This window comes from Sorex fumeus, unplaced genomic scaffold, assembly GCF_029834395.1.
Source record: "Sorex fumeus unplaced genomic scaffold, SorFum_2.1 ptg000003l, whole genome shotgun sequence".
NCBI lineage: Eukaryota > Metazoa > Chordata > Mammalia > Eulipotyphla > Soricidae > Sorex > Sorex fumeus.
In genome coordinates, this window is record NW_026606060.1 from 43,196,368 (window position 1) to 43,209,921 (window position 13,554).

Here is a 13,554-nt window from a genome sequence, read left to right on the forward strand (position 1 = left end):
TGATTTATTCCTTAGTATTGCTTATCCATAAAATACAAATAAGGTGTGGCCATCAATCTGCACTTGAATTTTGATTTAATTTCCATAAACAGGTTAGGATGGTATTATCACTCCATCTTTTTTGTTTGTTTTGTTTGTTTTTTGTTTTGGGACCACAGCTAGCTGTGATCAGGGCTTCTGGTTCTGTGCTCGGCTATGGGATGCCGAGGATCAAACTCAGGCCAGCCAAGTACAATGCAAACACTCTATCAACTATACTACTTGTCCAGTCTCTCCATATTTTTAAAAGTGAGAGCAATAAGTCAGCGTAGCACATTGTCGAACTTCTCTACAAGCAGGTTGAATGGTTTTTGTTTTTATGTTTGGTTTGTTTTTTGTTTTGTTTTGTTTTGTTTTGCTTTTTAGGTCACACCTGGCAATGCTCAGGGGTTACTCCTGGCTCTGCACTCAGGAAGTACTCCTGGCAGTGCTTGGAGGAACCATATGGGATGCTGGGATGCTGGAAATGGAACCCAGGTCAGCTGCGTGCAAGGCAAATGCACTTCCCATGTGCTAGCTATCGCTCTAGCCCCTCTACAAGAAGGTTGAACAAAGCAATTCAAAAGGAAACAAAAAGCTTACATTCTAGTATAGAGACTTTGCAATAACTGAAAATGCAGGGAGTCAGATATACATAGTTATCAACAGAGGACATTTGGATTGTAATTGCCCACTGTGTGATCTAATTAATATGTTCTTCTCTTGTCCTCTATTGCTGTTGCCTGTTCTGAACTGGGAGAAAGCAAAGAGCTCGTTGCTGGCTTGCTCACCTGTGGACAGCAGCGCAAGGTGTAGGCATCCTGCACACGATCGCAGAACCTGTGACTTTCTGTGGGAAAGGCAGACAGAGGACACGTTCTCACTTCTTTCCAGGAAACACAGAACAAAATAACCTCACTTGTATCAATATGCCTAGACCTGCTATTTCAGATGGGTGGTGGTCTGAATCCAGCAGTGACCGGAACCGAAAAGCAACCTCGATCTGCCCGCGATGAGGACGAACAGCATGGATGTCTAAAAATGGATGAAGAAGAAAGAGTTTGAGTAATTTTTATATTAGAAAAAAAAATGACCTTTCCCCCCACCAGGACTTGGGACCATCCACAGAGCTGAAATCACTCTCAAAATTCCCCGGGGCCCTGAATCATCATGCTGAAATAGAAATGAAGAAACTTAAACCTAAAAACAGGCGTTTTCTTTCCCATGCTAAGTTGGCGCCAACCCCTCAGCCCTGGGGAAGGTCGGCGCCTGGCGCACTAGCCCAGTGGGGGTCTTGCTCCAGGCAGCGCACTGCCCTCACTCAGCGTCGCCTTTACCTCCATGGGAGTTTCCTTAATGACTTTTTAATTCTTGCTATTTGAAATATCTAAATGAATGTAATGTGAGCAACTGGGGATTTAGCTGGAGACACTGGGACCATCCTAGGCAGATTTAGGCTCTCTCTAGGAACCAGTTGCTAGAATGAAACAATTTGGGTCATTTTTAGAATAATTATTGAGATAATAAAGCTGTGAAACAATTCAGGTAATTTTTTCGGCCCACAACAGGCAGTAGTCTGATGTCTCTGAAAGTCATACTTCGTAGAGAAGCTTTCCCTCCTGCAGTTGTTCTTCTCTACTAACTTTCCAGTGGTAGATTCTCATTCCCGTCTAGCTCTGCAGCCCTGAGAGCAGACTCCTCAGACCACATACAGTGAGATGGGCATCAGACCTGGATGATCTAAACAGGTCACCTACCTCTAAGGGTGAACATCTGTCTGTAAAGTGTCATCACTTCTAGGGCCCAAGAGGACCCAACTGAGATGGAGCTACAGCTGTATGGGGGATAGCATGGGCACTAGGGTCTTCTCCTTCTCCCTAACCACCCTCTCCCACTATTCTCATCAAACGATCCCAAATAGCCCACCCTACCAACCCTGGTGAATTGAATGGCAACCCAGTGGAATACCCTTGCTTACCCGTGTCAAAGGCCTTGGTGGTGCCCTTCAGCACCTCAAGCGTTAAGGCAGCCACAATGTCTGCCTGCCGGGCAATGGCGCTGGCTCTCTCTACAGCTTCACTGCCGAGGGAGGTGATCATCTGGGTCCCATTGATGAGCGCCAGACCCTTTGGGGACAGAGAAAAATTATTGAGATAATAAGACTACAGACAAGTTGATATTGTATCTTTTGTTTTGAGTAAAAGAAAAGTTCGCCTGACAGTTGAAAGGTATGTACCTGTATTTTCTAGAGAGTAGCACAGCAGTCTTTATTTAAGGCATTAGACAACTCAGGGCCAACCTATGAACCAGGGATTGAACCCAGGACCTCAACATGCAGATATGGGAGGGCTTTCCCACTGGGTCACATTTCCTGCCCACATATAAAACCTTTAGTTCCTGTGCTGCATTTATTTCTTAATATATCACCCTTTTTTTCCTTTTTAATTGAATGTCCATGAGATAGATCATTACAAAGTTGTTTGTGATTGGGTTTCAGTCACACAATGATCCAACATCCATCCCTTCACCAGTGTACATTTCCCACCATCAATGTTCCTTGTTTCCCTCCTGCCTTCCCTCAACACCACTTCCCTGCTCCCAGCCTGCATCTAAGGCAGGTACTTTCTTCTTTTTCTCTCTTTTTTTGAGCATTGTGGTTTGCAATACAGGTACTAAGAGGTCATCATGTTGGTTCAGGATGTTCGGTATTTTTATTGGGAAGGTATGCCTGGAGTAGCTTTTCAATTGCATGGCAGCTTTGGGGTGTGGACATGACTACCAAGACTTCCTGAAGTAGAGGGAGGTGAAGGGAAGTAGCCCGTCCAGATCTTGAGAAAGTCTGGAGATTTCAGTCACAAAATCTGCATATCCATACTCTCAATAAACTATATCTCAGTGAGGTCTACCCTGGGACAGTGGAGTCTGGCTGGGAGCATGGTGGCAATTTTGGATTGTGGACACAAGTGACTGCTAGAGGCTCTGCTTGTAGGCACCAGGCTGACCTGTCCCCTGCAATTTACCCCTGTCAGTTCAGCCTTGTGTGGGTCTAAGATTAATTGTGGCTTTTGATCTATTTTGATATTTATTTATGAGTCTCTGAAGAAGTAAGGTCAGTAGAAGAGTTTACATGTGGCGCTGGAGCAGGTTAGTGGGGGTGACTACTAGTACTTAGAGGAGTATAGGGAAGTAGGGAAGGTAGTCCATCCCAACTCTGAGAAAGCCTGGAGATTTCAGTCACAAAACCTGCATATTGGAATTTTCAACAGATTAATACCTCAGTGAGGTTCATCCTGAGATAATGGAGTCTAGCCGGGGGCATGGTGGCAATTTTGGATTGTGGTAGCAAGTGGCTGCCAGGGGCTCTACTTGGGTGGGAACCAGGCTGACCCTTCCCACTCCAATTTACTCTAATCTGTTCAGTCTTGTGCAGTTCCAAGGTTAACTGCACCTTTTGATCTCTTTCGAGATTTATTATGAATCTCTGAAGCAAGGTCCATAAACGAGTTTGTACAGTTGAGCCAGAGGTGGTTTGTGGGTGTGGCTTCCACATACCTAACTTTTAGCCATTTAATTTCTCGGAAAATTTGCTCCCAGGTTGTTGGGGCCTGACCAGAGGCACAAAGGCAATTTTGGGGTATCGGGAAGCCTGAAAACTCCACGGGGCTGCTGATGCCCTTGCCCCATGAGGACCATTTTAAATAATATTTCACCATTTTAAATAAGCCATTCCCAAACATTCTTCCCCAAGATTCTTCTCAGATTAAAAAATCATAAGGGGGAATTTCTGAGGGGTTCTTAGAGAGCCCAATTTAAAGTTTTTATGACGTGGGACTGGAGCAATAGGACAAGAGAGTAGGGTGTTTGCCTTGTATGTAGCCGACTTGGAATGTCCAACATCCCATATGTTCCTCTGAGCATCACGAGGAGTAATGCTGAGTGCAGAGCCAGGAGTAATCCCAGCATCACCAGGTATGCCCCCAAAACAAACAAAAAAGTTTTCATGGCATGAAGAATTTTGAAATGTTAATTAGGAAGCCTTTCCTTGAGGAACCTACTTTCAACGAACAAGCAAGGCATGTTTAAGAAGTCAGAGAGGGTGATAGTAAGATTGAAAGTGGTGCCTAAATAGAAACATGCAAAAATGAACACATTTTTCTTTAATCACTTTACCTCTTTTGGTTTCAAAACAATTGGTTTCAATCCATGGGCTTCCAGGACCTGTAAGAATGACCAAAAAAATTGAAATGGGTATCAAATGAACACCCAGTTTCCTTTTGTTTTCTGATGGAACCCAGCAGAAGAGCTTCAAAGTCCCAAAGGTCTGTCTTACAGAAGACTAATAAAACTAGACAAATGGGCGCTGTTTGTTTTTTTTTATGGTTGAATCTTCAGTTCTGATGTTTACTCTGAAAGCAGAAAGCAGAATTATCTTTCCAATCATTCTGGGGGGGGTGAAGGGGTATTTAAGATCAGGATTCTGGAATTCACAGACTTGACCCTGAGTTTTGATATGCTGGCGCTTGATTGTCATTACCTGACTCAGTGAAGCATTCCCACTGCTTCCTGTACACACACATATACACACACACACACACACACACACACACACACACACACACACACTGCTCATGCCAAGCCTCTGTCTGTCTGCCGTCTCATCCTTGCAGTCTTCAACCTAAATAAATTCTTCATCCTCATCCTTTTTATCAAAACGCCCAGACCTCAGAGCAGGGCTTCTCAATGGCATGTCAAATGTTTGTTGGGGGTGGGGACAGGGGAAGTGGCTGGGCCACACCCAGTGATACTCAGAACTTACTCCTTATTCTGTGCACAGGGATCACTCTTGGCTGTGCTTAGGAGGACCATGTGTAATGCCAGGAATCAAACCAGGGTTGTCTGCATGTGTGGCAAAAACCTTAACCTCTGTTCTATCTCTTAAGTCCACTGATGTGTCAAATGTGGATGAGGAGGGGATGGTAAGCCTAAGAGATGGAAATAGAACCCAGAGTGGAAAATGGGCAGAATAAGTTCATTTCCCTGAAATCAAAGACTTGAATTCAGTTGCTCAGCAAAGGTCCTTCTGGGAAAGGAAGACCTAGAGGGAATAGGTGTCACAAGTGTCTTAGAACACCTGATTTGGTTCCAGAATTAGGCTGAATCCAGGGTAGGGAGAGGAAAAATCAAAGAGAAAAGCTCAGGGCGGTGACAGAAATTGGATGCAAAGTGCTGCAGAGGTGACCTAGGGTCACAGCATTACAGACATTAAGTGTTACAGGAAGTGGTAAGTGGATCAGGAAAACAGTCACAGAAGATGAGAGCAAAGGGAGCACAAAGGAGTCAGTCAAAGGACATGGTGGCTCAGGGGAATTTGGGGTGGGGGGAATCTTATAGAACTTTCCAGAAGGGGAACATGAGGGGGCAGAGAAGAGAGGAAAGAAAGCAAGTACACTGGTTCTTCCACCAAGAACCTTGGCTTCTGGCATGGGGGCAGGGCCAGGAAATGTGGGGGGGCAGGGCCAAGATATCTGCACAAATGAGACTCTGTGAACCACTACATTGAGACTATGCTGGGTTGGAGAAATCCTACTGAGGTTCAGGTACCTGCTGGGCCTGTGGCCACTGGGGTGGCTGGGTTAAACCCTGGCACGAAAGAGCCCAAATGTCAGTGCATCCTCAGGCCGCTATTGAACTGTTGGCCTGGTGAGTGAGGAAGGGTGCTAGATCTCCTGAGCAGCACCATGAGCCCCCAATTCCAACCAAATTTCAAAAAGAAAAGTAATGTGGAGTCTCCTGAGGTGAATAGGAAGCATTACAGCTTTTATCCAGGACATTCTTGAATTTGCTATGGGAAAGTTTGTGGACACTGTACACAGAGAAGTCATCTGGTGGAAGAAAGGTACAGTGTAGTGGGGAGAGCATTGTCTTGCATGCAGCAGATCTGGGTTCTATCCCCCTGGTATTACATTCATTCCCTTAAGCTCTGCTAGGGGTGATACTTGAGTGGAGAGACAGGAATAAGCCCTGAACAAATGCTGGTTTGCCAAAAATCAAGGAGGGAGGGAGGAAAGGAAGGAAGGACGGAAGGACGGAAGGAAGGAAGGAAGGAAGGAAGGAAGGAAGGAAGGAAGGAAGGAAGGAGGGAGGGAGGGAGGGAGGGAGGGAGGGAGGGAGGAAGGAGGGAAGGAGAGAGGGAGGGAGGGAGGGAAGGAGGGAAGGAGGGAGGGAGGGAGGGAGGAAGGAAGGAAGGAAGGAAGGAAGGAAGGAAGGAAGGAAGGAAGGAAGGAAGGAAGGTGGGTGAGGGGAAGGGAAGGGAGGGGAGAGAAGGAAGGGAAGGGAAAGGAAGGGAAGGGAAGGTGATCTGGAACCCATATTCCCCTAAGTATGATCTATTCCTTTAAACTGTTTCGTCCTCCTGGGTTCTTGCCTTTTTGATGACTATGAGGGAACCTTCTGGAATTGGTGAAAGATTGAACCTCAAACAAGTCTTGTTTTACTTTGAATTTAGAGATAAAGCAAGCAAATATCAATCCTTTATCAAAAACCAGCCTTTCCGATTAGCCACCAGACTCTTTGTGTGTGTGTGTGTGTGTGTGTGTGTGTGTGTGTGTGTGTGTGTGTGCGCGCGCGTGGGGTGGGGGGAATAAGACCTGTTTTCTGGATGCCATACAGTGGTGGTTCTGATACTCAGCCCTGTACCTGCGAGACCAGCAATGAAGTAAATCAGAACCATGTGTAACCTTCTAAAGGAGTTGTTTTAGGTGCAAACTAATGCCTGGGATCAACACTGACAGCTGAACCTTTTTACCCAGAGGATCACCAAGTGCAGAAAGCATTTGAATCAAACAAAGCATTGAAAACTAAGAACCTTGTCTAGCCTGATTGCTATGCTTCTGTTTTCTCCTTTGAAAGGTGGGCATACAGAGCTGCTGTAAGAGTTAAATGACATAAAGCATGCAATGCACCTAGAGAAATTCCTGCAGATGGAAGTCACTAATCAATTCTTACGTATTTGGCATCAGCCCAACCACTCTTTGGAGACCACATCTTCCCTTCTCCAATGAGCCCAAGAGCAAGGTGGGAGAGTGGGGCAAGGTCTCCACTGGCTCCGACAGTTCCTTTCTCTGGAATGTAGGATAGGCAGGAGGCTGGAGAAAAGTAGACACCCATTATTGCAAGAGTATTTCATGCTGGCATCCTTTGCCTGAGACCAAATTCTCTTAATAGTCTCTTGATTCTCTCTTTTGCCATATATATGAAAGGAAAGAAATTCTTCATAATCAACTAATGATTTGGACTAATGGCTCAGTCACTAGAGAAAAAAGGCAAAGACTAGGAGGACATGCATATTCTATATGACCTAGGTATTTCCAGGATTTCTAAAAGTACACTTTAAAGACACCATCATGAACACATTGTGGTTACTTAGTATATCCTTGTTCCAAGGAACAGAATGTTAGAAATGATTTACATACAGAACTAAGAGACCAAGCTATACATAGACATTAAAAATGATGAGATACTATCTGGAAACATGAATTGGAAATGAAACATAAAATGTTCTAGATGTATACCAAAGTATTAACCAGATTTTCTGGGGAGATAAAGTCATAAGAAACTTATCTTCATTTTCTTTCTTTCTTTCTTTCTTTCTTTCTTTCTTTCTTTCTTTCTTTTTCTTACTAAATTCCTAGTCACCTACTCTGTCACCTCAGAACCACTTGTAAACAAACAGGATTATTTGGGAAGGTATTCCCAATAATTTACCCTAAAATAAGAGGCTTTGTTTTTCTAAAGTACATTCAGAATCCTGCTTGCAGTTTAATTTACAGCTGCTGATAAATAATGTCAGTAGGGTAAAGCAGTGAGAGTAAATCAGTAGAGACCAAATCCAAATCACTCAGGGACCCAGATGTCACAGCCCTTCCCATGAACTGTAGGCCAAAGCTGAACTGCACTTGTAGGGTTGAGCAGTGTGGGAACAGACACTGGTATTTAAATCATAGGCTACTCTACTCATCAGATATTCTACTTACTAATTGGAATATCAAATTTATGAATCATTTGTATCCAAACCATAAAGATACAAACGTGTGTTTTCATTTTTGGACTGCCAAGTGTTGCTTCTCCTCCTACTCCTTCACTCTCAAATGTTTCCCCAAGCCTCTGCTGACCTAGAATCTTTATTCTTAACTGTGGGAAGGAATACTAGCTTCCCAAGCATTTCAGGCCAATTTCTTTATAGATCTTTATAGAATTTTTTTCTCACAAGAATTAAGTTCTGCATCTAGGTGTAAACTAACAATAAACTGCATCTAGGTTGTTTTCTGAGGTACAAGCAGTCTTTAATTTCTACAGTTCATTTCTACTTGTACAAGAAGTGGAAATTTTATTTTTTAAATCTGGCTACCCCACCATTTGGGGAAAATTAAGATTCCAGATTCTAAAGCACCAACCAGAACTACAGAGCCAATCTTGAACAAAATGAACAAGATGAGCCATAAAGTATCATTTCCCAGACGAGTTAATATTAGCTTTCTAACCATATTTAGGCACCCTGAGATCAAAGCTTTGATCAATTATGCTAAGTGAAAGATTATAGAGAATAAGTTGTTCTGACCATGGCCCCTTTCCAACTTTGTGTCTTTCCTGTCTCCCATCCCCCTGTCCTCTCAGTTGCCCCACCTAGCATCTTGCTGTGCCTCCCATTTTGACATTTTATGTATGTCCCCTTGGCATATCATAGATGCATGCAGAGGGTCAAATGACCTCCAGTTAGTAACTGCTGTGTTAAATCAGTGAGAGTAAATCAGTACAGACCAAATCCAAATCAACCCAGGAGCAAGGGTCTCTGCCCCCACGTTTCTCATCGCCCATCTTTCCCATGCCCAAGGCACATTCATCCCCATTATTTTCTGTTTCCTTGTCTTGGCCAATTCCGCACCATCCTGTCAGCTAGTCAGCCTGTGCAGTATGCCCCACCTCAACAGATGGTCAGTTTGGGGAGCTCCTGCATTACCATTAAACACTTCAATCACTTGCTTGAGGGTCTCCAGGGAAATGCCACTGTAGCCTTTAGCTAAGACATTGATCCTTAAAGCCAACAGCATCCGGCATCTCTCAGGGATTAGTGGTTTCCCAACACCTACAAAACACAATTGCAATTTTTTTCCCAAGAAAAACAAATTGTGCCTCACTTCCTGTTCACCATCATCTTTCAAATCTTTCTCCTCTTCAAATCAGTCTGCTATTGTCCTTCTCCTGTTGACCTGGAGAGTCAAGACCAGTCTCTTCCTGGCTCTTGTCTTGGGAAGTCCCATCTCCAGATAAAGGTGAGTCCCTCAGACTTGTCTTCCCACTTCCCCTTCCTGCAATGCTTCAGAGGACCCTACCTTCTTCACATCCCTCAGGTCCATCTGAGAGTCATCTCGATGCTTTCCATCTTGCTTTGTCTGACTGACTCATTCCCTGAACTCCAGCCTCAATTTTGTTCTCAAATTCACTAGTCTGTGAGCACGATGAAATCCATGTACTCTTGTCCCAACTCTTTCCCTCCACCTGGCTCTTCTTTTTCTGAGAGTCAGCGAAGGGGTGGTCCTGTCTGATGCTTTCTGCCTCTCTTGCACCCTGCAGCAGGACTGGCACCGTGTCTTTGGGATGCACGAACTGATAAAAGCTGCCTCCCCCAGCTTGGACCACTCTTCACTCGTGAAACTGAAGAAGCTTCAGGAAGGAAATACCCACCACTGGAAAGATTTACCTGAAGAATGGGAGCGGACTAAATTGACTTGAAGCTCTCTGGAAGAAAGGGGAAAAAAACTGTCTTATATACCTCGCCGAGAAAAGATTCCTTATCTGGGGAGATGGAGGGAAGAATAGTTAGTCCATCCTTGAAGAGGGCAGAGGACAGAAAGAGTCACAGGGAAACAAAAAGAAACAGACAAGTCCAAGCTTTCCATCTGATTCAAGGGCAAACAGAGCAACTGGAATCCCATCCACCTCGTGGGCATTATTCGCTCTGTGGAAAGAATCTCAAAGATGTGGCGGAAGCACAGGAGTGTGTGAGTGGCAGGAAGGGCCGGAACAAGACTTACTCTAGCTTGCTGATAGGAATCACTGTTCTGGCAAACTTCCCGAAGCCTGTAGTAATGCCATAAACAACTAGAATGAAAACAAAGCAGCTGATGTTAGACAAGTAGAGGTAGGCCATATTTTTTTAAGTTGTAAAAGTAAAAAAAAAAGGATGAAACATAAAAAGAAAAAGATACCTGTTTTCTCCTTCACGATACTATCTATGACTTCCCGGGATTTCTGCACCCTCTTCTCAGCGGCTGGGGTGAGCTAGGGAGATGGGGGAAGGGGTCTAAGCTGAGCACCTGGAGAATATCCACAGGCCCCCAAAGGCAACAGCCTTGCTCCCTCCCCGGCCTGCAGCAGACCTTGATTTTGTAGTGGCCTTTGCCCAAGTTGACCAGGTCCTCAGTGGTCAGACTATCACCATCCAGCTCGATGAACTGCAAAACAGAGGGGCACTCAGTGGGCTGGAAGGGCTGAGTGCTCTGGCCAGAGGACGGAAGCCTCAAGCAGGACCACCCTTTGAGACTTCACAGATTTTAGCACTGCTATAAATAGTGGAAATACTTGTTGAATGGGCTGCAGTGCAGGTTCAAAGCTTAAAGTGTTTCCCTAGCATGCAACTGTGATCGAGATCTTGGAACAATTCCCTAGACCTTGTGATGGGTCCTGAGCACCTTCAGCGTGGCCCTCCCATGCCCAAAACAAAGCCCCAAACCTCCCCCCACCAACACACACACACACACACACACACACACACACACACCGTGGGCTGTGGAGATAACTTGAAAGGCTATTGCGTGTGCTATCCATGCAGGAGTTGGGGTTAGGTTCCTCCCTCTTCCCGCCTCTCCCCTGCCCAGAGGACAAAAGCAGGTGCCTCTCCCTGCATCATGAGAACAGAGCAGGCCACAAGGGAAAGTGCTGACTTTTGCTTCCTGCTCCCTCTAAGGAGGAGGTTTCTTTTTCTTGCCCTAAAGAGTGCTTTACAGTTTACCTTTTCTGGTTCCCGGTATTTGCTGTATCTGAGAGCAGGTATAGGAAAACACTAGAAAAGGGAATGTGTGCGGGACCCCATGCCCCTCACTATCAGGAGGACGCCCTGGGGAGGAGCCCACAGGAAAAGGATACAGGTAAACCCCTTCTGGCTGCGATGGAATGAAGTCAGGAGACATGGCATCCCCTTCTATCACTGAAACGAGAGTGCGAAACAGACCCGCTCGCTCACCTGGACACTGCATTGACCAAGAAAGGCCACCCCCACCCTGGTGTCCTGTAGAACGGGCGACTTACTGGCCTCGGATGTGACTCAATGGGTTGGACCAATGCTTTGCATGCAGGAGGCCCAGGTTCCATCCCTGGCATGGCTTGGTCCCCGAGCACTGCCAGGGGTGACTCAAAATAGCTAGAGCTGGGAGTAGCCGTGGAGTACTATGAAGTATAGGTTACTCCTGCCCCCAGATCACCTTTTAAAGGCTTTCAAGTGTTCTTAGCATCTTCAGAAAACAGAAGAGTAAAAGGCATAAAAGTAGGGTGGGGTGGTGCAAGGGTGGGGGGTGAACACAGGGTCTAAATGAAAGTTCCAGAGCTAACTACCAGCTTTATTTATTTACTTTTTTTTTTTTTTTTTTTTGCTTTTTGGGTCACACCCAGCAATGCATAGGAGTCAGTCCTGACTCTATACTCAGGAATTGCCCCTGGCAGTGCTCAGGGGACCATATGGGATGCTGGGAATAGAACGTGTGTTGGCCACATGCAAGGCAAACGCCCTACCCGCTGTGCTATAGCTCCAGCCCGATAACTACCAGCTTCATGTCAAATCTGAACTCCAAGCCAACGGCCTGGTGTCCACTGTAGTTCTTCAGCAGTGCAGAAAGAGCTTCAGAACCGTTCAGTAGCTACAAAGGGACCGAGACCCACAGTCCTGAGTCTAATTCTCTTTGCTCCCCGCTGGTAATAATCTCTACCTTCATTCTGAGGTCTCGAGCCCTGTCTCCAGGTCGCGCACCCCAGGCCAGCGGGGTCCCATCCTCCCATCCACTCGAGGCGGCTCCCCGCCAGCCAACTCACCCACTTCCACGAACTCGTTGTCCTCCAGGGCCACCTCGAGCGGGTCCTCATTGTCCAGCAGGCCCAGCCCCTTGCAGCGGCGCATGAGGAAGCTGACATCGTCCACCGAGGAGAAGCCGCCGTTGTCTGGCTTGTTCTTGACATAGCGCCGAATGGCCTCGCGGCCCAGCCAGCCCACCGTGAGCTGCGGGTCCACGCAGGGCACCGCCAGCCACTCTCCACGCACGTGCACGGTGAACCGGGGCATGGCCTGGCCGCCGTCTGCAGTGCCTGTGCACGGTGCTGCGAGGGCCGAATTTTATGCCGGAGTGGCCCAAGGTGTGGTCGGCTGGGAGGGCGGGGATAGCCCTGCATACGTCCCCTCCCTGGCCTTTTTCATCCACCCACTGGGCAAATATTGATCGAGGGCCTAACGGTGTCCCTTCTGGCTTCCACTGCTGAGGGAGGGGAGGGGGCTGCGGTGGTTTCCCCCGTGCCTGTGAGCCCCGGTTCTGGGCCGGATGCAGTCAGACCCCGGTGTTCTGGCCCTGGAGTCCCAGCGCCCACCGGCCTGCCCCTCACCTCTGGGTCTCCGATCGCTCCCCCTCCCCTGGTTTCTGGCTGAGTTTGCCTCCATCCACCGCAGCTTTCTATAAACACCATGTTCCTGCCTTTATCTGGAATTACCCAACTGTGAAAAGCTCCCTACTGGCCAAGTGTGACACCACCGAGTGTGGCAATCCCCACTCATTTGCTTATTCCACAAACAGGAGTTGAGCAAGCCTGAACCCGGCCCTTCGCAGAGGAAGTCTGCCAAGGCCAGAGATCACTCTGCCAGCCCAGGGCCCCCTTCCTAACCCCCACATGCACGAATCACAGAGGGTCCTTGCTGAGCCTGCCAAAGGCTGGTCTCTCATGCCACTCTCTGAGGCTTTAAGAGAATGAAGTTATTCCTCAGCCCCTTTTCTTATCCAAAGACCAAGGAGCTGACCATCTCTGGAAACTGTTGCCAGTCTTTAGCTTAAACTCTGCTCTGTTCTGCCTTTCATGAGCCATGTGACCTCTGGACACATTATCAGCATCTCTAGGCCTTGATTTCTTCTTCAGTGAAATGGGAATAATGACTCCCCCTTTCAAAGGGCCATTGGAGTGATTTAAGTGAGTGTATTAAGAAGTGCATGGGAAATGGTACCCAAGTGTTCGTGGTTGGCGGTATTTGGACTTTAGGATCCTATAGCCCTCTATTGCTTTCTCTCATCTCTGTATATGAATATCCCTGCTCTAGTTAAGTTTCTTCAACACAGACAACTGCTCCCTCATACCCACTTTATCCCCTCTACTTTAAAGGAACTTGGAAGACCATGAGAAGGGAAAGAAACTTGCATGCTCTTTTAGTTTCTAGAGATCTGATAATAG

The 13,554-nt window shown here is 46.6% G+C and overlaps 1 protein-coding gene across 1 annotated transcript in view; it reads right to left on the reverse strand.

The window, feature by feature from the left end:
* HAL (histidine ammonia-lyase) overlaps nt 1-12,448 on the reverse strand; it is a 30,565-nt gene extending 18,117 nt beyond the window's left edge. The window contains exons 1-13 of the mRNA XM_056117419.1: nt 12,160-12,448; nt 11,221-11,281; nt 11,087-11,114; nt 10,455-10,529; nt 10,284-10,356; nt 10,110-10,176; nt 9,776-9,813; nt 9,035-9,160; nt 7,024-7,163; nt 4,189-4,236; nt 1,997-2,144; nt 958-1,053; nt 810-868 (exon numbers count right to left, since the gene is read on the reverse strand). Of these exons, the coding sequence (XP_055973394.1) occupies nt 810-868; nt 958-1,053; nt 1,997-2,144; nt 4,189-4,236; nt 7,024-7,163; nt 9,035-9,160; nt 9,776-9,813; nt 10,110-10,176; nt 10,284-10,356; nt 10,455-10,529; nt 11,087-11,114; nt 11,221-11,281; nt 12,160-12,406 (1,206 nt within the window). The 5' untranslated portion in view covers nt 12,407-12,448. The remainder of the gene's footprint in view (nt 1-809; nt 869-957; nt 1,054-1,996; nt 2,145-4,188; nt 4,237-7,023; nt 7,164-9,034; nt 9,161-9,775; nt 9,814-10,109; nt 10,177-10,283; nt 10,357-10,454; nt 10,530-11,086; nt 11,115-11,220; nt 11,282-12,159) is intronic.
* Between the last annotated feature and the right edge of the window lie 1,106 nt (nt 12,449-13,554).